Below are 27,259 nucleotides of genomic sequence, written 5' to 3'. Positions count from 1 at the left end.
GAAAATTCAGTTTCCTAAGAATTGAGTGAAAAAATCCATTCAATTCCAGTATCATTTCACAATAGGTAGAGCATTTCTAACTTGCCTTCAGTGTGTCTGGAGTCATGATTTTATATTTAATAATGGGTTCATTAGTATTATAAATAAATTATGAAGATTATCAAGTAAGCTGAGTGTTAGTTCTGTCTGAACTGTCAAGTATATATGAATATAAATGCATGCACTCTTAGTACATAGACTAAAATATCTATCGCACACAGTATAAAGTTATTTGTTCTTATAAATCAGATAGCACAGAAAGAAAACATTATTTCCTAGTCTTTGCCATTAGATGAGGCCCACTGGGCGCTAATTTTGGAATCAGATATTAAGAAATAAGTAGAATTTGGTTGTGGATAAAGCACATAGAATTAAGATGAAGGACCCTTAGAAGAAAATGAGGATCTGAGGAACAGCATGTGAGGTGGATCTGTAGTCAAGGTCAGTACCAAAACGTTAAAAACCTGCTAATGGAGTAGTGGTGTCACATACCTTTATTTCTAGTACTTGAGAGGCAGAGACAAGTGGATCTCTGAGTTCGAGGGCAGACTGGTCTACAGAGTGAGTTCCAGGACAGCTGGGGCTACACAGAGAAACCCTGTCTTGAAAAACCAAATAAAGAGAGAGGGAGAGAGGGAGAGAGGGAAAGAGGGAGAGAGGGGGAGGGGGAGGGAGAAAGAAACCTGTTCAAGAGAGCATAGCTGATGATGGAGCAATATTTGAAGTCAGTAAGATGATATTTTATAATGAGGCGTGAATGCAACAATCCAATTTCATAGTTAGCTGCTGAAATTTAAAATTAGAATCTATAGAGGAATGTTTCATGAAAAATAAAGAGTAAAATTAAAGGATATTTATAATTTCTCACTGAGAAAAAATGGCCTTAGAAAAATAATATTTTCCTTATTTATAAGTTGTAAGTGAAGGATAGAGTTCATTACTGAAAAAGCAAGAATGTGAATAATACTACCTTTTTTCTCGGTCTTGCTTATTTATACTTCATGTTATTAATATTTCATATCTCTTCACAAACATGAATTGATTTTATTAATTCCTTGTTCATAACTCCCCAAAAGTAGCATCCATCTCAGAGTTCAATTATACAAGTAAAATACATTTCTCTAGTCCAGCCTTAATCTTGGCTCTGCTAGGTACAGAATCTGTCATCTACATTCAGATCAAGAGTTCCCATTTCCATGCAGTAGTGTGAAAATGGATGTCTCAATTGCAAAGATCCCCGTCATTTCTCATGTGCAGGTAATCAAGATTTGCCTGGCCTAACACATTTCCAACAGGCATGGATTATTGCACCTGTCTCTATGGCATATGTCTATTACCTCCAGTGCCTCACATTTCCAGCTGCTCTGTTTTATATTCTCCACTTAAACCAAAGTTTTTCTGATTGAACAACCCACTCAGCCATTTCTGAATCCCTGAAGCTATGGTAAGGAGCTCTCCATTGCCTTCTTGAAAGTGCTTTAGGCTGCAGTGGGAAACTCTTCACCTCATCTGGCTCATCCTCAGCTCAGCCTTTACCGCTTTGTCTGTGTTAGGATGATGCTAGGATGCCCTAGCAGCTCACACTGGGAGAAAGTAGGAGGCTATTTTCTCTTTGACATACCCACCACTGACTTAGAATTCTAATATCCAGCTTCATAATACCTGCTACTTCATCCCGACAAGTTCCATTAACTCTTTTATTTGTCATAAGATACATTCTTTTTTTATTTGTTTTCTCCATTGGACACAAGTCTTCGGGATAATTTTCATAATTAGTCATCATGTCTTCTTTGTTCTTCAATCCAATTATTTTGTTTCATGCATCCATGACTTTAAAAACACATATTCCAAGAAATATTTTACTTGAAGGTCATTGTAAAATAATTTGTAATATCCCTTCTGCATTTTGGTTGTGTATATATTTGTGCCTTTTGTGCTTTTTTTGCAGTGCAAATTTGTTGTGCATGATATTTAACAGGGAACATATCTCTAAGTGTGTGTTGCATTATCTGTTTTTCTGTTAAAATATCTCATGTTTCAGAGTTTAACTTTGTCAATGACCTGTCACAAAATGTACATAAAGTAGTTGAAATGGATAAAATGTGATTGTTTTGGCTGTATATTAACCAAAACTCAGTCATGAAACAAAATTTGGGCAATGTAATGTAATTTTGAATAACTTCTGTTTCACATATTCCACACTCTTTATAAATAAAATATTTCTTGAATCTGTATTAACTCTCTATTCTTTACAATATATTAAAAGGTAGCCTTCTTTCAATGCACTGTCTTAAATGATAATGCTACCTTTATAACTGGGAAGAGAAGTTAACCTAGTCAAAATTAATGTAATTTTGAAATTAAGAATTGCATGTTAGTTGAAGCCATGTTGTACTTATACATTATTGATTTACAATAATTTTCTGATTTTAACTTAGAACTCTTTGAGAATGAGCCATCCACTCCCACTCACAATACATCTAACATGGTTCTGTTGCAGGTTACTTAGTTATAGAAAATCCATCAAGTAAGTTTGTGAACTTTTCCCCCTTCTTTTTGAATATCAACTTTTTAGATTCACTGGCTCAATGACTCTTAATGTGTGGCTCTCTTTCTGAATGTTTGTTGGAAAAACCTTTAAGCTGGATATAAATCATAAAAGCATGACTAATTGCATGGTAACTGGAGAAATGCTTTCTCTCTCTCTGGGGTGAAGCCTGCATGTCTGTATTTTAACTTGGGAAGTAATATGGGGATATTTAAACTCCTTTGGGCTTAAAAGCCATATCATTATGAGAATGAGGTCACTGCAATATTTTATATCTTCTAAAACCTTGTAATGTGTAAAATTCTTCTGTATGACAGAGAGGTATTATGTGCATTTAAGAGTCAATGATAACTTCATGCCCTCACATTTACTTGAAAACTTTTGTTCATTAAAATGCTAAGTCTTTCTTTTGAAGTCACTGAAAAATTGAAAGAATTTTGCGTGATGAATGCAAAGAAAGTGAATTTAAAGAGGAAAAACTCCTTTTGTAAACAGGACAGGTTGACTTGAAAGGACTGTGTGACTAGGGTTTTACAGTGTCCTTGTTGCTTGAATGTTAACAGTACAATCAGTGCCCAAGGTTTCCCTTAAGAGAAAGAACATAAGCTAACATGGTTCCATTTAATACCTTTCTTTACTTGGAGGCCAATAAGCAAGAAATCCTTCCTGCAACACGTCGAAGAGCTTTGCACAAACAACAACCTAAAGTTTCAAGAGGAATTTTCGGTATGTTACCAGCAGTTGTCACAACATTGCAAGACCTCCAGTAGTTTCCTGTGTCACATTTCACGTCCATTTTAAGCATGCAAGGCCATGAAGGACTCTGGCCTTGATAATCAATACCCAATTACCAGGTTGATTGTTTAGATAGTAATGTTACCCTGGGTGGCCTTTGGGGCAACCTCATCAGAATATTCACCTACTGTGTTAGGAGAAGGTGATCTTCTTCAGGCCTCCCCGCAATGGCAGGCTGGCCCCAGCTCCTTTCTCTTTCATCCTGATGGAGGTGGAAATGCAGAGTGATGGATTCATTAGTTTGTATTTGTGTATGAGCTTTAGATAGTACTGTAAATGTAGTTTATTTTGAAATAATTGTGTCAGATTTAGGTCCTTAATGATCACATGTTGCATTTTATTATAAGTACACTGAATACCGAATATAATGAGTGCTACTTAATGTACATTTATGGTGTAAAATGATCAGGGAACAGAGCTGGATATTTGTAGATATTGCAAATATCATTACAACTTCTAGGACTATCAGAATATAGACAAGTATGTCTACATTCAATACAGTCTTTCTAAGTTATGATTAAATAAATGCTTTATCCTACATGGAGATATGTAAAACTAAGACTTCATTGTTTAAGTTATTTTAAAGTTGAAAATAATTTCACTTTTTAACAATTTTCTCATGTTTCTTTTGATACAGTATTTTTATTAATTAGCTGAGTATTGTATATCAATAAAATTGAAATTATTAAGAAACGTAAAGGTTAGAGCCATAATCTATTTTGAGATTTGTAAGTACCTTATCGAGATGGCAATCTATTTTGTATGGCGAAAGTGAAGTAGATTTTATAGTGTACCCAAAGTCTACTTCTACTTTTTTTCTGTGAATTTCTTAGTGTGTGAACTTCTGAAACAAAGAGTCAGACAATTGGCTTAAATAATTCAGGATTATAAAATTTCAGTTTCTCAGGGAGTAATAACGAGAACGTGAGAAGATGAATGGGGCCCCCTGCCACTGGTTGGTTATGCTTCTTAAGTAATACTGGTCTGGACTTCGCAAAATCAAGGGAGCCATGAAGTTCCCTTAGCATTTATATAGAAAGAAATTTCCATTTCTCAGGAGCAAAAGTGTGATTTTACTAGAATAGGGGCAAACATAATTGAATTATTCATGACTAAGTAGATGAATAGTCTTATTAGCAAATGTATTTTCGTGTGTTAAGAAAAATTCTAGCTTTTTTGGGGGGAGCCATGCTATTCTTTTGTTTTTAAAAAACAAATTATTCTTATCCTAATGCTTTATTAATTTTTTTAAAATCAAAATTATTATAACATAATAAACATATATTGGATGCACAATTTTGACTGATCTTTGAACTCATTTTCTATTTTCTTGTCCTTTAGTTAGTGTTTTTTTAGAGTTTGTACTATGGCATGCAATGTGTTTGACACATTGGTATTCATCAGTTTAGCATTTACAAGCTAAATGGCTTTAGACAAGTTACCTAATTCCTCTGCCCCTCAGTGTCTTCATTTGCAAAAAATATATAATAATATCTGCCTCATTGAATTGGGAATACTAAAGTTACTATGTATAGAATGTGTGGAAAGTGCTTGGTACAAATATCAGTTACTAGGATGATACTCTCTACCACACATAAACTCAGATTAGAGTAAGAACTGTAGAGATGAGAGACATGTTTCAAACAGGACAAATGTGTCATGATTGAGATGTGTATAAAGATGTGAGGATCAACGCCGAACACTGGTTAGGAAAGACTAATAAAAATGGTGATGTCTCAGACAAGTGGTAGCATGAGCTGAATCCCAATGAGAAGATAAAGGGGGAACTATTCCAGAGATAGAGAATAAATACAAAAGCAGGAGGAGGGCAAAATAATCTGCTCATCTTGTTCCCACTGAGAAGACATCAAACAGGAGCAGAAAGACCTACTTAGGGAAGATCATTGACGTTCTACATCCTAATAAGAATAAGACCACCCAGTATCATGATGCTAATTCAAACTATCAGCTTGGTGACTGAGTGTGGGCCACCAGAGCCACAGTCACTTAAAACTGTAAATGGAAACTTAGATGTGAAATCATTCCAAACTGTATCATTTTCAAGTCAATTTCCAACACATCTGTCCTCCCACTTCCCCTTTCAATACTTCTAAAACCTTGACACAGAGAAGATATTTTGGGTCTTTTTATTTTGTTAACTTTTAATAAGCCTTGCTGGTTATACCCAGTCTTGCCCATGATATATACCCATATGAAAAGAACTCTTTAGGATCTTTCTTTTTGTAGAAGGGAGAATTGTTGAATAAAAAGAAATAATGTATAATTACATTAAAGTGGAAAACACAGTGTATTATTACAGAAATTAGAATAATTTCATGAATGGAAATCATCGGCCCAAGAAAATAATCAATACATTTTCTTCCACCAGCTTCCTTAAAGATGCACTAGAAAGAGAAAGACAGACAGACTGCAGCATTTTTCTTTCAAATGTCAACAGTAGATCTTTCCAACCCATCATCTGTATTGGCTCATTCTAAATCTCACCTTTGCATTCCACTATCAATTTAACGAGGCCAACGGAGTGCAGTATTGACCTTTGACATCTTCTCAAAATGACCAGGGTTGTACCAATTAATAGGCATGAAATCACACTGTCTGGGGAGAAAAAACAAAAAATAAATCATTCAACTCCCTTCTTCCCTCTAAAGAGGCATTAACATATTAAATAACAACAGTTGTGTGCACCTGATGAAGCCATGGGTAGCATGTGGCACCTTAGTGCTCTCCAGAGTTCAATGAAATTATCACAAGGGAATGCCATATTCTAGTTGATCAAAATCATTCAGAATAGTAATGGTGACATTTAGGGAAAGCCAATGCTATTCATTTTACCTTGTTCCCATATCTATGACAGAGATGTTTGAAAATTTAAAAACTGTGGCCTGGGAGAATAGCTCTGCAACTGAGATTGTATGCCAAGCACAAGGCTCAGGATTCAATCCCCGGTATCAGTGACACAAAATTAAAAATAAATAAAAATCAAAAACATTTATGACTGGAATGATAGTTCAGTAGGCCAATGAACTGGATACCTAGAGCTCATGTAAAAGCTGCCTATCGTTTGTAATTTCAGCTTTGAGGACATGGGCACAGAAAGATTCCTGAGGCTAGTTGGCCACATAGTATAACCGGCTTGGTAAGCCTCAGGCCAATGAGAGATTTTTTCTTTAAAGTAATAAAATAAAATGGACCTATGGCCCCTGAGGAATGACACCCAAGGTTGTTCCCTACCCTTCAACATGTAGATGTGCACACACACACACACACACACACACACACACACACACACACGTGAGCATATACATACAAACTAAACAAACGAAGGGTTTAGAATAAGGGATTGTGTTTTACTAAGCAGAATTTCATATTTACCAAGTTTAAACTTGGCAATGACTTTTTTTTCACAGGAATTACCGAAATTTCTTCAAGATCTTTCTTCAACTGATGCTGATCTCCCTTGGAACAGAGCAAAAAATCGCTTTCCAAACATAAAACCATGTATGTGCAAGTCTCATTTATGTTTTAAATATGAAGTATTTCCAAATGCCCACCATCTTAACTGTTAGCATTTGTTTAATGCTTCCTTACGCGTTAATTGAATTACAATAATACATAGCATTAGTGGTGACTTTCAAGTTGTATCACGTTTGCTTTGTTCCTAATTACTGAAGTTAATTGACATGGTTTTCAGTTTGTTCACACAAGGTTCATTTATGCAGGTGCAAGAAACTGTAGATTGACCTGCTTCTTAGCTTTGTAATTTAACTCTTTTAACATCTTCCTATTGAGCATGTCTTAAATCGAAGGGAAATTCACACTTTGCTTTGTGTATTAAATTTCCCTAAGAGCATAGTAGTCTTATGGAACATTAAAATGCCTTGCAAAATACTAGTTGATGAATAGAGTCAATGTGTGTTTACTGGAATTGTTTCTGCAGAGAGGCAGTACTATACCTTGCTGTAGGACAACTCCATTTTTCAATTCAAGGAAAAAAAGTGTTGTTGCTTTAAGAATCAATGATTACTTGTAGAGAAAGATTTGATATCCCTGTGTTACCAATATGTCTGTTTTTGTAGTCTTTGAATGCATGTGCCTGCTTAGTAGAATTCTGATCCAATGCATTTTATATTAAGATATTAAGAATTTTGATGTCCTGAAACTTTGTTCCAATGTATACTGGGAAGCAGGCCAAGTAATGCAGCCCTGTACTCTCAAGTAATTGGGAGGCTTGAACATGGAGACCAAAAGTTCAAGAACAGCTTTCTCTACCTAAGGAATTCAAGATCCACCTGAGCAACGTAGTGAAACCCTGCCTCGATCTTTAAAAAGGTTTTGCAAAGAACTGAGATTATAGTTCATCGATAGAAGGGTTCCCAGCATGCACAAGCTTAGCACTTCAATAAACAAACAAATAAATAAACATATTTAGGAAATTCCTACAGCCCTTTTAGCTAGGGAAGTGTTAACTTAAAGGCGACTATAATCCCATGTAGAATTTATATAGGAAGAAGCAGAACACAGGCTGGTATTAGAGAATAAATTATTCACGAAGGCAACTGAATTTAGAGGACTGTGTATCAGAGGTTATAATCCACACAACCTGTCGTGTCTAGGAAGTAGAATAGAATGAAAAATAAATAGCATTATCCACTGCAGGTTCCTTCTGCAACAAAACCAATGAGAAGAAAATGACTTCAGAAGCAAGACGGCAAAACTGTGATGTGAGAAGTAAAGAATATGACTGATAATCTCTAAATGCCTGACCATTTTTAACATGCTTTTAAATACATTGTTTATTATCAAGTAATTTTTTATTCATTTTACATACCAATCACAGATTCCCCCTCTTCCCTCCTTCTGCCCTTCCAGCCTTTCCCCTCCAATCCCTCCCATCCCCTCCTACAAGAAGGTAAGGCCTCCCATGGGGAGGCAGCAGAGCCTGGTCCATTCAGTAGAGGCAGGTCCAAGCCCCTCCCCCTGCCTCAAGGCTGTGCAAGTTGTCCCACCATAGGTAGTGTAACATGCTTTTTATTCTAACTTTAAGAAAATTTACTTGATTGGATACAATTTAAGTGGTAATGTCCATGTTGTTAGATGTGTTTGCACTGAATTTTTTCTAGACTGCTTGCAGCATGCTTATTCAAGTGGCACTCGGTGCCAGTAAATATTATACTCTTATCAAAAGGCAACTACCATGAATTCATTAGTAGTTAGTTCTAGCTATATTATAAAGTTGGGACTAATTTGCAGTATGTCAACACATATAAAGTAACTCAAATAAGTTTAACTAATTTCTAAGAAGTTTCTGACTTGAAGCATGAAAATTTGAGTTCCTTAATAGTTTGTTGTAATGTTTCATTCTTTTGTAATGAAGATAATAATCTAGTCTCCATTTTGGCTGAAAGAAAATTCAGACCATCAGCTTACTATTTTTTTCTTTAAGAAATTTTTTATGTTTTTTACATACCAACCACAGATCCCCCTCTTCCCTCCTTTCGCTCCCCTGCCCCTAGCCTTTCCCACCTCTACCCCCCATCCCCTCCAGGTAAGGCCTCCCATGGGGAGTCAGCAAAGCCTGGTACATTCAGTTGAGGCATGTTTAATCCCCTCCCCCTGCATCAAGGCTTTGCAAGGTGTCCCACCATACGTAATAGGCTCCAAAAAGTCAGTTCATGCACCAGGGATAGATTCGATTCCCACTGCCAGGGGATCCTTAAACAGACCAACCTACACAACTGTCTCACTTAATGCAGAGGGCCTAGTCCAGTCCCTTGGAGGCTCCACAGCTGTTCATCTAAAAGTTCATGAGTTCCCACTAGCTTGGTTCAGTTATATCTGTAGGTTTCCCCATCATGAACTTAACCCCCCCTTATTCATAGAATCCCTCTTCCCACTCTTCGACTGGACAACTGGAGCTTGGCCTAGTGCTTGGTTATGGATCTCAGCATCTGTTTCCATCAGTTACTGAATGAAGGCTCTATGACAACAGGGTATTCACCAATCTGACTACTGGGGTAGGCCAGCTCAGGCACCCTCTCCACTATTGCTAGTAGTCTAAGCTAGAGTCATCCTTGTGGATTCCTGGGAACTTCCCTAGCACCAGGTTTCTCCCTATCCCCATGATGTCTCCCTCTATCATGGTATCTCTTCCATCGCTCCCACACTCTGTCCCTGTTCCAGCTCCACCATCCTGTTCCCCTCCTGAAGCTTATTGCTTTTATGTTGAGAAGAGAACAAGAGTGGTTGGTGGAAGTAAATGCTCATCCTCAAAACAAGAAAAAGGAGTAAGGAGAATGAATGTCTTAAACCTCCATACTGAGGCTAAGACAAAAAACAATGAGACTTCCTGAGATACAGTTCTGGATTGTAGCTGCCTGTTCTTTGTGACTGCCAACATACTGTCTGTTCTTTGTAAGGCTAATAGAAGGATTCAGTAAAATAGTCACATAAATCACTTTTCCCAGTACTGGAACACAGAAAGCATTCAGCAAATGTTAGCCCTCATGGTTAGTAATCAATAGATCATTCTCTTTTAAATGCTGATAACTTTCTGAGTGGATAAGACTGTGATACATCCCAGGCACTGAATTCTGAAGACAGCAAGACCCCATCCCTAGCTAGGGCTAAAGTCCATCTGTAATGTCATAGCCTTGTCTGTATGAGGCATGGCATATTTTCACACACAAACCCACACAGAGATAGACACATGAATGGTTGCTAGGCAAGCAACCAAGATTTTGTGACTATGTGTTGTCATTGTGCTTGCACAGGACTCATAAAACTGGAAAAGTGTGTCTTTCGCCATAGTGAATGAATATATTTCAATAGAATCTGAAGTTTTGCTTGAGGCAGCTTTGAGTAATGCTGTGTTTCCCCTGAGTAATGTGTGAAAGAGAATTTCAAATATCACAGTGCCTTTTGGAAGATATTAGCTTACAGGGCTTTAGGACACTAGAATTAGCAGCGAATACTTGCAGACATGATTTCCAAATCTCTGTCTGACAGGACACTGTGACCTTAATATCCCAACACCATGAGAAAAAATGGAGAGTGCTGTTGACTCAGCTTGTTATAAACAGGCATATCGAGTGAATAGCACCCCAATGGCTTTCCCTCCTGAAGTACAAGACTAGCTACAATGTCATTAGGCAGATCTTAAAAAACGCAGTAACACAGTAACACCAGCACACAAACCATTTGCAGAAATTTGTTTAAACATTAGGAATCTCTAAGTTTCAATGCATTGATCATAATTTCTCACAATATAACTAAAACAGTTTAGATAGTTAATATGGGTATATGCTTAAACTTGGAGAACATGAGAACAGTATTGAATATTTCCTGTAAGCTTTTACATTTCATCAAGAGAGTTATACAAAATAAATACTTTCACTGCATGATACAGTTGAGGCCAGTAAGAACCAGAGAAGCTAAATGATTCACTCAAGTCTGTGTAGATATTCATAACCAATTCTCCTCTTATGTGTCTTCCATGGAGTTCCACAAAGCCTTTCTTTTCTGTTCCCTGTGTTGATAACCCAAAGCCCTGCAAAGGCTAAGCGTGTACCGGACCACTTAGCCGCACAATCCAGCCAAACTTCTGAATTATTTACTCAAAGATACTTTCTGATTTCCTGTATTTAAAGTTATCAGTAGATGTTACAGTTATAAAACCAACTTGGTACACACTCCCAAGAACATCTCTGGCACCCTTTTTTGGAAAAAAAAAAAAAAAGAAATTAGTGGGCACAGAATATCTACTTGGTGAATGCATTTCTTAAAAGAGTCTCAAGAAGAATAACTAGAAATTTTACATTAAAGGAAAAATAGGTAATGGGAAAGAATAATTTAAAACTAGACCTAAATGTATGGGTAATGTAGTATATGATAAAAGTAATATTTTAAATCAAGGAAAAAAATGAATGGAATATTTTTTAAATGGGACTATTGTGTTACAGATAATAATAAATAGCAAAAGGTAAACCTACACCTCACTACTTTTAGAAAAAAAATCTGAGTAAGGGAAAGTCTGAAATACTGAAATGTAAATTAGAAAAATATATTCAAGTTTCAGAAAAGTCTATCGATGAACTTGTACAAAAATAAGAATATTAGTATAATGAATGCCCTAAAAAATGTTCAACTAATTCTCAGAGTGTGTACTGATAAAATTAAGAGATCATTAGACAGTATCTTTCCACATACAAAAGGTACACCTGTGATTTGGGGACTTTTGCTTCTGGCAATATGTTGAACAAATACAGTTTTACAGTTATGTGATTAACTCTATTATGTTTTCCAGTATTTTGAATAATAATTGGGATCAATTTAAGTCGTAATTAAATAGGGTATGCTATATTAAAGTGCTATATGTCTTCTTAAAAACACAAACCAGATATACTTTTGATTATGTAGAAAGATAAATAAAAACAATTTTCAGAACACAGCATATGGCACAACATTTGAAACTAATTCTGTAATGATACGTGTAGGAATTCTACAAATACGTGCAAGCTCTTATTGATAATTTGTATAGTAGAAATATGGGTCATGAGAGAATATTTTTAAAATGTTATACTCATATATGAATGGAGATTATTAGATCATGCACTTTTATATTACTTTCGTAGTACAGAAGTCTTAGCAATTTGAAAATCCTATTACAATTTCTTATGTTTTTTTCCCCTCAGATAATAATAACAGAGTGAAGCTGATTGCTGATGCAAGCATCCCAGGGTCAGATTACATTAATGCCAGCTATGTTTCTGTAAGTTACTATTTTCATAGATGGTATAATTTGATGGAGCATGAATACATTTCCAAATATTTAAGACAACAAATTCATTAAAACACCATGGAATGGAAAATGCTGTTTTCCTAATAGCAACTTGATGTATAGGTGTTTGAGAGACAGGGGTTATGTAGGCTTTTAATTTGTTATTTATTTCACTAGTTTGTGCAGACAGAACATTTCTTCTCACTATACCTGACCTTTGCACCACTTCACATGCTTTGTTAATATATTCTCTGAACACAGGGTCAGCTAATCACTTTGTCAGTGAAGTATCAGTCAAATTGACAATCATGTTCATATGGTGCAAAACCTTGTTATATACCTTTTCCTTTGAGATATGGAGTCCATCGAAGGGATGATGATGATATAAAATGTGTATTCCATCTAGCCACTCAGTAAACATAGATGAATCGACATGGAAACAATAGTCTCTGGCATATCAGAGATAATCAATCTTACTGAGTTGGACTGAAAACTGAATGAAGCCAATTTGTTCTCCATCCCTCTTTTTCTCTGTGGTTCTTTGTTCTGCCAATATTCATCACCATTCTGTTGGTGCTCAGAAACCTCTGGTCATCCAGGACTGCATTTTATAGTGGGAAGAGCTCTTATGGTCATTTAATTTGCCTTTCACCTTGGGATGTATTCCAAATATCCCTGCTAATTATTTGTTAAGTGTTTCCAGGCATCAATTCATTAATTTTTTCCTAAGGTAGATGGCTTTATCTCTAAACAACTCTATTATGCAATTTCAAGGTAGTCCCTTTATGGTTTTTTCCTACTGGCTTCAGCTAGGCTGGAAGATTAATCATTGTCATCTTGTGAGCCTACAGATATTCAAAGATTTCTGCTGCTGTGCACACTCTCAAGTTTTATGTTATTTTCCTATTCTTAGGTATTTTCCTACTCACTGACCTGCCATTTCTTTCAATTTATTTGAGGTCCTTCTATGATACTTCATCCTTTTCCTTACATCAAACATACCTGTATTGTATTCATTGTTCCCAAACTTCCGTGAAGTGGTGTGTGTGTAGATTTCATAATAATTCCTTACTAGTCAATATTAACTCTGAAACTATAATCCTTTATTGGGTCTTATTGTCAATAGAGTAAATAATGGAGAAGTGAAGACTTCTTTGCATATCATATTAGGGATTATATTGGCAAAGATATGGTTTTCATCTAGTTTTAATACTAAATCTTTAGGTCTCTATTGAAATGACCATGTGAATTTACTATTGTAATGTTTTATTCCTTCATCAAATAATCGAGCCTTTGGTGTATGCAATTCTTCTCTAAAAATTATACAGAACTTTTATGCTGACTAATTCTAATTGTAGGCTAGGCCCTACAGCCTGTTGAAGTCCCACTTTATGCAATAATGCCTAGATATCTAGATTTTTAAAAATAACCACTGTCCTATTGATCAAATGTCTTGCAATGTTATAGAATAGGACCAAGCTAAGTCATCGTACTATTTTCAACTTGCCAACAAGTAGATCCAAATCAATACCTCATTTCTGTAATGTTATTTCAAATGTGGGACAAATGGTCAAATGGTATGATGTGAGCTCACAGAGACTGAAGTGGCAAGTACAGGGCCTGCAGCGGTCTGCACATGGTCTTCTGCATGTGCCTTATGGCTTTTCGCTTGATGTTTTTGTGGAACTCCTAACAGTAGAAGTGGATATGTCTTTGGTTCTTTTACCTGCTCTTGAGACTCTTTTCCTCCTATTGGGTTGCCTTGTCCAGCCTTGATATGAGGACTTGCCTTGTCTTATTGTATCCTTTTTCCCCCCTGTTTGGTTGTTGTCTCTTAGAAGCCTGCTCTTTTCTGAAGGAGTGGATCTGGGAGAGAGGGGAGGTTGGCAGGCGGGGGGAGCTGGGAGGAATGGAGGGAGGGGAAATTGTGGTTGGAATGTATTGTATGAGGGAAGAATCTATTTTCAATAAAAAAAGGAAACAGTGCATTCTAGTAAGCATGACAAGCATACAGATGACATAGCAAGGTAATATTTATGAACCTCTAGTGTTCTCTCTAAATGTTATAGTTGTCAGTATACAGCCAATAGCAAGTGAGAAGGTGGTTTAAGCAGGGGTTAGAGAGATGGCTCAGTAGTTAAGAGCACCCGTGGCTCTTGAGGAAGACTTGGGTTTTGCTCCAGCACTCACATGGTTGCTCACAATGATCTGACACTCTTTTTTGAGCTCAGAGGGCACCAGCCATGTACATGGTGCCCATACATGCATTCAGATAAAGCACTTACATACATAAAATAAACACATACTTTTAAAAGAGATACTTTAATCAATAAACTAAGAAGCCTGAAGACATATGTTCTGTTACAATAAGATAATGTTAAAATATATGAAATCCTATTTTTTTTAAAAAAAAAGTGTTCCTGTGACTTACATGGTAAGCAGGAATAGGTAAAGAAACTCCATATGGAAGTGGGATTGCATAGCACTGTGAGCAGTGTATTGCATTGCTAATACTTTCCAGGATAGCATCCATTACTTGAGGTACTAAAAACAAGGGACAAATACATATCAACAATACCATAGTGTTCCTTACTTCTGTACCTCCAACTGGGGCTGTCTTTACCTCAGAAAACACATGTGACACTTCAGTTTCCCCCAATTTCCAAGTTTTGTTATATGACACATTATTTTGTTTTGATTTTTGTTTTTTCTTCGAGACAAGGTTTCTCTGTGTAACCCTGGCTGTCCTGGAACTCACTCTGTAGACCAGCCTGGTCTTGAACTCAGAGATCTACCTGCATCTGCCTCCAGAGTGCTGGGATTAAAGGTGTGCACCACTGCTACCCAGCTGACACTTTCAATGGAAGGTTCATGAAGTATCCCCAAGAGCAAATGACAGAAGCTTGATATGGCCTTAGGATTTTTATTTCTTTGGATCTGGGAGCAAAGGGAAGAGGACTAAAGGGAGTACTAAATTAATTTGTCTATGTGAAGAAAACCAGGCTCCAGGAAAGGGAAAGGGGAGCAGCAGGTAGCATTCAGGAGATACTGAAAGCCAGGACCTAACACTAGGCTCATGTGACAGTACATCCCCATGTTCCTCTGCCCTGGGCCAGGCTGGGGAATTGTGCTTCTTTGTCCTGCACTTAGTGAGAGACTGGAACATTTTGATAAAGGATGTACCATGAGAAAAAAAAGGAGATGAAAGATTGTAGCCTCACAGGTAGCTGGTTGTACCAATACATCTAGAAACAGTTCAATGGGACCAATAGTAAAAATGAGATTTTATGGGCAAGCAGAAGGCTCCGCTGCCAAGGGTAGATACCAGAAATTCTCTGTCAACAGATTTTAGCATTGTGTGCATTTGTGTGTATTATTAACAATGACATGTTACTGGGAGTTACTAGGATGAATGATTAAATAATTATGTATTCAAAACTGATAGATGTAGCTAAAGTTTTCCTGGTTTGTTCGGCTCCTGTGGCCCTACGACCAGCCACTTGGACCCAAGTAAACACACAGAGACTTATATTACTTATAAACTGTATGGCCGTGGCAGGCTTCCTGCTATCTGTTCTTATATCTTAAATTATCCCATTTCTATTAATCTATAAGTTGCCACGTGGCTTGTGCCTTACCGTTACTTTTACATCTCACTTCCTCTGTGTCTGGCTGGTGACTCCTACTCAGCCTTCCTGTTCCCAGAATTCTCTTCTCTGCTTGCCCTGCCTACACTTCCTGTCTGGCTACCGGCCAATCAGAATTTTATTTATCAATCAATCAGAGCAACACATTCACAGCATCCCCAGCAGATAGAGAAAAATACTGCTTTGTTGGCAATACTTATTTAAATCTCTCTTTTTTTTTTCATTTTCACATGTTCTGCAATTCCTGGGACATAGCACACAGTGAGCCAATGGAATCACTAAGAGGAACTTTTAATGTATTAGGTGGGAGTGTTGTACATGTACTTCAGAACTTGAGTGGACCTACTTCCTCTGTCATTTTTGTGTCTGTGACCCTTGGTGCTCCAAGTTTCTATATCTATAAATGAGAAAGAAAAATAACTTCCCTAAAGGCTGCAGCAGGTTTAAAGAGGTTAACATGTGCAAGCAGCTAAAGACACTGTGTGCCACATCAGAAGCACCTAATGAATGTATGCTACTTTTATTGTAGTGGGTGTTTAGTTACAGTAGATTTTACACTGCTTGACTAGTAACCCAGAGGCAAAGCTTAGACACTAACTTAAGGGCAGCTGTAAAAACTGCCATGTAGGGTCAGTGATGATGATGAGAGTTGAAACTTGCCATGAAACTCACACTTTTTTTTCTAATTATTATAGAACTTTAAAACCAGTTAAACTGTATATTCCAATTCAGAGAAAGCTTTCTAGCTAATAGGTCTCTTCTCAGAGGAAGCAAATTTTATACACCAATACTCAAAATTAGAGGCTAGGTAGTAAAAGGAAATGGCATGCTTCCCCAACTCTAATAAAATATGAAGGAAGTGCCTCGAGCATTTCCGCTTGTGCAGCATTTCACGGTTCCTTAGCCTTCCTTTAAAATCAAGTCGCCTTAGTCAGAGAAAAGCTTAAATCTGATTGTCCTCTCTATATGAAAAGCAAGGTGTAATGGGGCTGCATATATGGTGTAGTAAGAAGGAATTAAAAACAAGATTTATACATTTAAAACTCACCCTGGCAAATAAGAGAGGTGACTAGAACACGGATCATTTGACTACAAAGCCTTCATGGATCACCATAGACCTTTGCCATCTCTAATACATTTCTTGTTTAAGACAATTTAATTAAATTTACTCTTTGACCAAAAGAAGAATAAGAAAAAGAAGAAAATTGGGGGAGGAGGAGGAAGAAGAGGAGGAGAAGGAGGAGGAGAAGGAGAAGAAGAGGAAGAAGAAGACTACAACAAAAATAATAGTGTACAAAGCATATTTACCATCCAGGAAAATAAGGATCATTTAATGCTATTTTTACAAATACTTGCTAAAAGTTTCAAAGAAATTATTTATGTGTGTAGATGTATCCAACCTTCCCATCAAACAATAAACACAGAACCAATGCAAAGAAGAAAGCCAAGAGGTCAGAGCCAAGAGCCAAAACCTTACCCTTCCTCCTGCAGTGGTCCTACCTCTCCGAACCAGAGCTACCCCTGTGTTAAAGTCTTTATATAGAGTTCCTGTCCTGCCTTCCCATTGGTTGTAAACCCAACCACATGACCGCCTCCTCACAGCCTGTCTGTATAGGCCTCCAGATTTTCCATGATTGGTATTAAGATTAAAGGCATGTGTATCCAATAATGGCTGTATCCCTGAACACACAGAGACTTACCCAGCTCTGCCTACTAAGTGCTGGAATTACAAGCGTACGCTACCACTGCCCTGCTTTCCTATGGCTTGCTAATAGCTCTGACCCCCGGGCAACTTTATTTATTAACATACAAATAACATTTTAATACAAATAAAATATCACCATATTTCCCCTTTTCTATTTTAATAAAAAGGAAAAAAAAGAAAAAGCTTATAACTAATATAAGAAAAACTATATACAAAAGGACAATAACTATATACAATATATACAAGTAATAAATACCTAAACAATGTCTAGTCCATTTGTATTTGACAAATTCAGAGAAAATAATTTCATTATCTATCCTATTTTGGTAAGTCCAAAATGTATCCTAATTAATCTTCAACTATAACTAACTAACCTTCAACTATAACTAACTAATCTTCAACTCCCTCAGAGACCCAAGAAGGAAATAATATTAGCTAACAAAAATAAAAACAGGAAGTGCACATAAGCAACCTCCAAAAAATTTGTGAGTTGACAGAAACAGACAGCTGTCTGGACAGTCACCTGAGGTTTCTCCAAAGTGCTGGGGCATCATCTTCAGCCTATAGGCCCAGCATATCCAACAGACTCATTTGTGAAGCAGGATGTACACAAGGTCAACAGTTCAACCTCACATTGAGTGAGAGTAGTCCATGTACCAGAAACACCTGAATTCCACCAGTGTCATGTCATGATTCAGGATTTCAAATTCTGGAAATTGCTGATGGTTTTCCAACTCAGCTGTCCATTCTTCCTGGCTGTGTATATATGGCTTCATCTCAGCATCCCATTCTTCTCCATATCCCTCCATCAAATGCCAGTCTACTATTGAGAGGCGTGAGCTTAGTTACTCTTCAAGAATAACTGTTTCAGCTGCTGTTCCATTGCACATCAGAGGCCATCGGCCCACTGCCTGTTCAGCTGCCTTCGAAGAAAAGGGCACTGTACCTTTTTCGAATTGCGAAGGCCACTTCAGGGATGGTGCCATATTGTCCTGGCCTCTGAAGATGCCTTTTTTTTTTTTTTTTTTTTTTCGAGACAGGGTTTCTCTGTGTAGCTTTGCGCCTTTCCTGGAACTCACTTGGTAGTCCAGGCTGGCCTCGAACTCACAGAGATCCACCTGGCTCTGCCTCCCGAGTGCTGGGATTAAAGGCGTGCGCCACCACCGCCCGGCCCTGAAGATGCCTTTTGATAAAGCCATAACCACACTTGTTTTGGCAAGAATCAGTAATCCTTTGTTTTATGTCCTGTTTGTCCATTTTGTCCTGTTGATTCGAGGATACTTTGTTGTCCAGTGGCTAACTTTTGCCACAATGAAAGTTAACTCCATATGCAGTTTCTTCAATGCCCATATTTTCTCTGAAGTAGATTGGTACTGCCAGGAGCCGACATGTCTCATAGTCATAACAAAAAAGAAAAATTTTCTAAGTTATTAAAACATTTTAAATGCCATATTCTGTAGATCTCTGAAGGGTTTGAAGATAACCTGTCTATCTAAATATATCTACTCAATCTTGAAAACATACCTAATATAACTACAAGTTCTATTATAATATCTAACTACTAACTTTCATTTCTTTATATCCTAATAGCTGGTAATAACATTCAAGGATCAGAAAATTGCATTACATTGTTAGATGAACGGTACAATTAGAAAAATATATATAACATTTTCTAACAATATCAATTTCAATATATATAATTTGTATACAATATAAAACAATCCAATCCAATGTAAAGTATTTACATTTTTCTTTTCTTTCTTTCTTTTTTTTTTAATAAGAACCTTAAATCTAATCTCCTTTGCTTAGCCTTTTTCCTAACCCTTGACAACAACTTGTAACCAGTCCCCCTAATCAATGAAAATTATCCCAGACCCAAAACCCATTAAAAGACCAAAAAAAACAACCACCCCACACCACCTCTTTGGGAATGTGGGCGTCATATTCTTGAAATTGCTTCCTGCTGGGTATGGGCGAAGGTATCTTTATCCTGAAAGAAAAATTTTAGGTTAATTGTCAAATTCTAGGAAAGGTAAATATATCCTTCGTTATCCAGTCTGTGTATAATGCCAAAATTCAGGGTTTATCTCAAATCCTTATTCAAGTAGTCTTTGAGACTGGATCATCTCAGCTAGCTCTTCTCAAAATTGCTCTGAGCACTTTGTAGTTCAAAGCTGATCTGTAGATGATGTTTGTCAGCTTAGTGATGTTATTATTGTCCACGTGGAATTGTTGTTGTTGTGGGGCCCCATCTTCTTCCTGGAGACTTCAGTTGATGTTAGGCCTAACCGTGATTTCCTGCAAAAAACTGATAAGAGACTTGAACACAAAGACTATATATGCTACTTTTTAGAATTAGTTAGTACTCTATATGACCATTTATATCTTAACAAAGTTTAAAATGTATATATATCTATATATATTGATCTTGTAAATTTTGATATAAAATTCATACTTTAAGAAAAGTTTAAAGAATCAGAATAGAATCAAAGAGTTGAGATTCGTAATAGAATAGTCCCTTAATTAATTTGGCTTTTCTCCTGTCCCATAGCAGAAGATGGCTCTTTTCCTCTGGCATGATACAGGGAGTTTGCATTTTCCTTTTAACAACATGCTTGAGTTTAAAGAAGGAGAGAGCCATTCTCCAACTCCAAAGTCAGCTTTAAATTTTAATTGAACTGGGACTATTAGAAGTTAAATAGTGTTAAATCTTTAAAGAAAAGCAGAAACAAACATTTAGGAAGACATAAAATTTTTTTAGATAACATACCCATACGCCATTTCACTCTGTTTCTTAGAATAGATGATTTGTTCCTTTTCTTCAGTTGTCTCATTTGTCCAGTGTTCTTCAAATTCGTTAACCTTCATTCTCCTAAAAGACAAAAACAAAAACCTTTCCCCAAGGTTTTTTGGGGATGTTCCTTTTTGACAAGTTATCTGATTAAATGAAAAGGCATGTGTTACTGGTGTAAGTTAGTTTAAATTGGATGTTTACGATAGTTGATGAACTATCACCTCCTCTAATTAAGAGGTCTCTCTTGTTCAAATCGAACCTTTATCAATTTTGATGGTACCCACAGCTTATCTTCTCCTGTAGAAATAAAAGCAAAACCTCGTCCCCAACGTAACACATATCCTGGTTTCCATTCTGAGGTCAGCACATCCTTAAAGTATATAGGTTGATTTAATTCTGTAGTTTTTTCTATTATCCAATGTCTCTCTACAGCTGTTGTTCCTTTCTCATTGGCATTGAGAAAATTCAAAGTTAATAGAGCATTATGTAGTCTATTTCTGGGGTTTTTTGTTACTCCTTTTTGTTTATTTAGCATATCCTTTAGAGTTCTGTTTGATCTTTCTATAACTGCTTGACCTGTAGGATTATGTGGTATACCTGTAACATGGTTTATATTATAATAAGCAAAAAACTGTTTCGGCCGGGCGGTGGTGGCGCACGCCTTTAATCCCAGCACTCGGGAGGCAGAGCCAGGCGGATCTCTGTGAGTTCGAGGCCAGCCTGGGCTACCAAGTGAGTTCCAGGAGAGGCGCAAAGCTACACAGAGAAACCCTGTCTCGGGAAAAAAAAAAAAAAAAACAAAAAAAAAAAAACAAAAAAAAAAAACTGTTTCATTTTAACAGAGGCATATGATGGAGCATTATCAGTTTTGATTTGTGCAGGTATACCCATAATGGCCATAACTTCTAGCAAATGAGTGATTACAGAATCAGCTTTTTCAGAACTCAAAGCAGTTGCCCATTGAAATCCTGAATAAGTATCGATAGTGTGGTGTACATATTTCAGTTTTCCAAATTCTGCAAAGTGAAACACGTCCATCTGCCAGATTTCATTCCTCTGAGTACCCTTTGGGTTACATCCTGCTGGTAATGGTGTTTGATTGTAGAAGGAACAAGTAGGACATTTCTTTACTATTTCTTTGGCTTGTTGCCAGGTTATGGAAAAATCCTTTTTTAAACCTTTACTATTTACATGATGTTTTTTATGAAATTCTGAGGCCTCCAGCACATTTCCTATCAATAATTTATCAATCTCATCATTGCCTTGTGCTAGAGGGCCTGGCAGACCAGTATGGGATCGGATGTGAGTTATATATAAAGGATGACTCCTTTTTCTGATTGTATCTTGTAATTGAATAAATAATGAAGTTAATTTTGAAGCATCGTGGATAAATTCTGCAGTCTCAATATGTAATACTACTCTTTCAGCATACTGAGAGTCAGTTACTATATTGAGAGGTTCTGAAAAATCCATTAATACCAACAGAATAGCATACAATTCTGATTTTTGAACTGAATTATAAGGACTTTGAACCACTTTACTTAAATTTTCTGATTTGTAACCTGCCTTTCCTTGTTTGTTGGCATCTGTATAAAATGTACGAACTCCAGATATGGGTTTTTTCCTCACAATTTGAGGCAAGATCCAATCAGCTCTCTTTATAAGATCAATTCTATTGCTTTTGGGATATTTGCTGTTAATTTCTCCCAAAAAATTACTACAAGCTTTTTGCCAAGCTTCATTTTCTATCCATAATTTTTCAATGTCCTCCTTAGTTAAAGGTACGACAATTTCTGCTGGGTCTATTCCTGCTAATTGACGAAGTCTCAATTTTCCTTTCCAAATCAAGTCAGAGATTTTTTCCACATAAGTTTTTAATTTTTTATTTGGTTTATTTGGTAAAAATATCCATTCCAATATAATATCTTCCCTTTGCATTAATATTCCTGTTGGGGAATGCCTAGAAGGTAAAATAACCAAAATGCAATCCAGCTTTGGATCAATACGATCTACGTGCCCTTCATGTACTTTCTTTTCTACCAAGGCCAATTCTTTCTCAGCTTCAGGTGATAATTCTCTTGGACTATTTAAGTCCTTATCACCTTCTAAGGTTTTAAACAAATTATTCAGTTCATCATTTTTTACCCCAACAATAGTTCTTAGATGAGAAATGTCTCCAAATAATCTTTGAAAGTCATTAAGAGTCTGTAGTCGATCTCTCCTAATTTGCACTTTTTGAGGTCTAATTTTTTGAAGTTCTATTTTATATCCTAAATAATTAATAGAATCTCCTCTTTGTACCTTTTCTAAAGCAATTTGTAATCCCCAGCAAGGCAAAATTTTCTTTACTTTTTCAAACATTCTTTCTAAAGTATCTGCATTTGAATCAGCTAATAAAATGTCATCCATATAATGATAAATTATAGATTTAGGAAATTTTTTACGTACCACTTCTAATGGCTGTTTTACAAAATATTGGCACAAAGTTGGGCTATTCAACATTCCCTGTGGGAGAACCCTCCATTGAAATCTTTTAACCGGTTGAGAATTATTATAAGTAGGCACTGTGAAAGCAAATCTTTCTCTGTCTTTTTCTTGTAAGGGTATTGAAAAGAAACAGTCTTTTAAATCAATAACTATGAGAGGCCAGCCTTTTGGTAACAGAGTAGGTAAAGGAATTCCAGATTGTAAAGAGCCCATTGGCTGAATTACTTTGTTAATTGCTCTAAGGTCTGTTACCATTCTCCATTTACCAGATTTTTTTTTTTTTATAACAAATACAGGAGAATTCCAAGGGCTGGTTGATTCTTCAATATGATGAGCATTTAACTGTTCTTCCACCAGCTCTTGTAAAGCCTGGAGTTTCTCTGTTGTTAAAGGCCATTGCTGAACCCATACAGGCTTGTCTGTTGACCATTTTAAAGGTAGAGCTGTTAATGTTTTTGGAAGATTATCAGTTGTTGTGCCCTGTTCTTGTATGACATGGATGGCTGGTGAGCACTCATTAGAATAATATCTTTTAATATTTCTCTCAGAAACATGTACTAATTTATGATTTGTTTCTGAGATTGGAGGGATATTAATCTGAGTATTCCACTGTTGTAATAAGTCTCGACCCCACAGGTTCATAGCTATGTTAGCCATATATGGTTTTAATTTTCCTTTCTGTCCTTCTGGACCTATACATTCAAGCCATCTTACACTTTGTTTCACTGTAGATAATGTCCCAATTCCTAAGAGTTGAATGTTTACCTCCTGAAGAGGCCAAGTTGGATGCCAAAATTCTGGTGCAATTATGGTAATGTCAGCACCTGTGTCTACCAAACCAGACAACAAAACACCATTTATTTTTATTGTTAGTTTTGGTCTTTGTTCATTAATAGAAGTTTGCCAAAAAATTTTCTTTATGTTTTTTCCTGTATTTCCTATTTTCTCTGTTTCATCATCTCGACTAACATGATTTATTCCAATAGACATTTGGTTATTTAGTTGCTTTGAGTAGGGGTTTCCTCTACAACTGCAGGAAAGGTTTGAACTGGATTTACTGTGGGGGCCTGCCTGAGGCCCCTCTGGGAGTTTCCCGAAGCTCGAGGCAGAGGGTTACCCTGTCTGTCCCTTGTTGATCTACATTCGTTGGTCCAGTGTTTTCCCTTACCACACCTTCTGCATACTCCAGAAGGAAGGGGCATTCTGTTGCCAGTGTTCCTTGAATAAACATTATTTCTAGGAATGACCTGTTTACAATCCCTTTTCAAATGTCCTTGCTTTCCACATCCAAAACATCTAACATTGCTCAAACCTTTTGAAATTGCTTTTCCTACCCACATATCATCATGGTCATAAGCCTCTACATTAACTGTATCTCTAATCCAATCTTCCAAAGGTGCAGATCTTGCCTTTAACGGCCTAATTATTCTTTTGCACGCTGCATTTGCATTCTCAAAGGCTAAAGATTCAATTATTATCTGACTAGCCTCTGAATTCGGGACCATTTTTTGTACTGCTGAAGTCAATCTTTGTAAGAAGTCTGTGAAAGATTCTTTGGGGCCCTGTATAACCTTTGTAAATGACTCAGTTTTTTTTCCTGGTTCTTCAACTCTGTCCCATGCATTCAAAGCTGCCGTTTTACATAGAAGTAGGGTTTGGACATCATATGAACATTGTGTTTGTACTGAAGCATATTGGCCTTCGCCAATAAGCTGATCCTGGCAGACTTGTATTCCGCTATCCCTCCATTGTCTTTCTATATTTTTAGCCTCATTACTGAACCACATTTTCCACTGGAGATTTTGTCCGAGTTCAAGAACAGCCTGTGCCAATTCCCGCCAGTCCTTTGGTATAATCCTATTACAAGTTGACCAGGTGTTTAACATTTGCTTTACATATGGGGAGTGCATGCCATAAGATGCTATTGCCTCCTTAAATCTTCCTAAGTCTAACATTTCAACTGGAACCCAAGTATTTTGTTCATTCTCTTCATCAGGTAGCTGCTGTATGGCTACTGGATAAATTAAGGGTGATTGTGTGAAAACTGGCTTTCTTTCTGTAACCTTACGATCCAATTTTGAAACAACTTCACTATTTATTTCTTCTGTCTGAATTTGAATTTCTGTATAATTCATTTTTACCGGTTTAACAAGTTTTTCTAAGACTGTTATCCTGGCACTTAAGTTGACGATCTTTTTAAATAGTAAAATGAGGATAAGAAAAGTAATAAACTGAATAATTCGATCAATATTAATCTTTTCATATAGTTGTTCCATTGTCAGAGTGCCTAAAATTTCAAACAAAGCCCAATTTTCTTCCAATGTACACATAAAGCCCATTTTTTTTTTTAATGTAGAAAAAAATTCTCTTTTAAATAGATATGTTAATTGACTTACCAAGTCTGGGTAGAACAGTAGAATCCCAGGGAATTTCACAGCCACCTGGTGTTCAAGGTGTGAATCCAGAGAGAGAGAGAGAGAGAGAGAGAGAGAGAGAGAGAGAGAGAGAGAGAAAGTGTAGCCACTTGAGCCGAGTCAAGCCTTGGCTTTACAGGCAGGGGCCCTGTTCAGCGGGGCAGGTCTGAGTTGTTTGTAGCAGTTCCAGCTGCGGGTCAGTCAGGCCTGGGCCCAAGCTAGGCAGCCGGGCTGCCCAGGCTGGAAACCAGACCTGCCGCCAAGCCAAGCCAATCGGTTTTTAATGAATTCTTGTCACGTTGGGCGCCAAATGTAGATGTATCCAACCTTCCCATCAAACAATAAACACAGAACCAATGCAAAGAAGAAAGCCAAGAGGTCAGAGCCAAGAGCCAAAACCTTACCCTTCCTCCTGCAGTGGTCCTACCTCTCCGAACCAGAGCTACCCCTGTGTTAAAGTCTTTATATAGAGTTCCTGTCCTGCCTTCTCATTGGTTGTAAACCCAACCACATGACCGCCTCCTCACAGCCTGTCTGTATAGGCCTCCAGATTTTCCATGATTGGTATTAAGATTAAAGGCATGTGTATCCAATAATGGCTGTATCCCTGAACACACAGAGACTTACCCAGCTCTGCCTACTAAGTGCTGGAATTACAAGCGTACGCTACCACTGCCCTGCTTTCCTATGGCTTGCTAATAGCTCTGACCCCCGGGCAACTTTATTTATTAACATACAAATAACATTTTAATACAAATAAAATATCACCATATATGTGTGCATGCTCAAGTTTTTGTATCATGGAATATAGTTGATAGCGTGTGGTATTAGCACCCAACCCGGTTCCTCTCTAAGGATGCCTCCTTCCAAACCTGGCTCACCAGCGAGCCTGCATCCTCACCCATAGACACTAAACATTAGGAAGGGCAAAGCTGTTGCTTCCTCCTTCCTCATCCCCATTGTTCATCTCTCTCCCTCCTGGCTGAAGCCACCAGCTTGTGTTCACAGTATCAAGTACAGGACATACTATGTCTCTTTTTGTTTTAACTACTATCTCAAAACTTCGTAGGTTTAGCTCCAGGATCACTACTGCTCTCAACACTACCTCTCTCCTAATTCTTGGTGATGTCAAAATCCGTTTAGAATGTGGATTCATTGTCACAGTCATCATTTTCTTGATCTCTTAACTTGCCCTCTGCTTGGCGTCATCAGGTGCTCACAACACAGACCTCATTGCCATGTGCAGTGCAGCCTTCAAAATCTTTTTTCCCCCAAATCACTGAATTTTGATAATTCTTCCTCTCTACTGTAACCTGTAGCCCGTAAATCTTAACAAATCGATACTTCACCTTCTTCCAAAGTTTATGTTTCATAGTCCATTTTTTTTTGGTTTGTTTCATTTTCTATTTCTTCAATGATTGTTTTTCCTGAGTCTGTAGCCTTGATGATGATCCTATCTTGTTTATAGGAAATTCGATGAATTCTCTGTTCCACTAGATGTGATTGGAGAAATACTCATGACCACACCAACGTGTGCCAATTTAAACTCGGGTTAACTAACCAGAATTTTTGAAATTAATTTATTTTTTCCCCGCCTGATCACTTCCTCTCCCTCCCTCCCTCCCTCAGCCCCATGCAGGCTCCCTGGTTGGTGGTTCGGTCTCTGTGAGCCCCTATAAGCCCAGGTTATTTGATTCTGTGGGTTTTCTTATGGTGTCCTTGACCCCTCTGGCTTCCACAATCCTTCCTCGTCCTCTTCCACAGGATTCCCCGAACTCTGCCTAGTGTTTGGCTGTGGGTCTCTACATTTGTTTCCATCAGTTGCTGGATGCTGCTGCTCTGATGATAATTGGGCTAGGCAACAATCAATGAGTATAGCAGAATATAATTAGGAATCATTTCGTTGACTTTTTTTTTATTGTCAGTCATGTTTGGTTCTATCTTAGGTCTCTGGGCTCTCTGGGTCCTGGCCCTCCAGGCAGAGTCAGAAGTGGGCTCCCTGTCACGGTATGGGTCTCAAGATGAACCAATCA

General features: G+C 37.3%; 1 protein-coding gene across 1 annotated transcript in view; it reads left to right on the top strand.

Annotated features, from left to right (window-relative positions):
* Nucleotides 1-27,259, top strand: part of Ptprq (protein tyrosine phosphatase receptor type Q) — a 194,813-nt gene that overhangs the window by 156,450 nt on the left and 11,104 nt on the right. The window contains 3 exon segments of the mRNA XM_052752881.1: nucleotides 3,232-3,313; nucleotides 6,811-6,901; nucleotides 12,094-12,170. Of these exon segments, the coding sequence (XP_052608841.1) occupies nucleotides 3,232-3,313; nucleotides 6,811-6,901; nucleotides 12,094-12,170 (250 nt within the window).

The sequence above is a fragment of the Peromyscus californicus genome, unplaced genomic scaffold, assembly GCF_007827085.1.
Source record: "Peromyscus californicus insignis strain IS unplaced genomic scaffold, ASM782708v3 Scaffold_24__1_contigs__length_46423439, whole genome shotgun sequence".
In the NCBI taxonomy this organism is placed as follows: Eukaryota; Metazoa; Chordata; class Mammalia; order Rodentia; family Cricetidae; genus Peromyscus; species Peromyscus californicus.
Note: the sequence above shows the minus strand (reverse complement) of the source record. Positions and strands in the feature narration are given on the sequence as shown.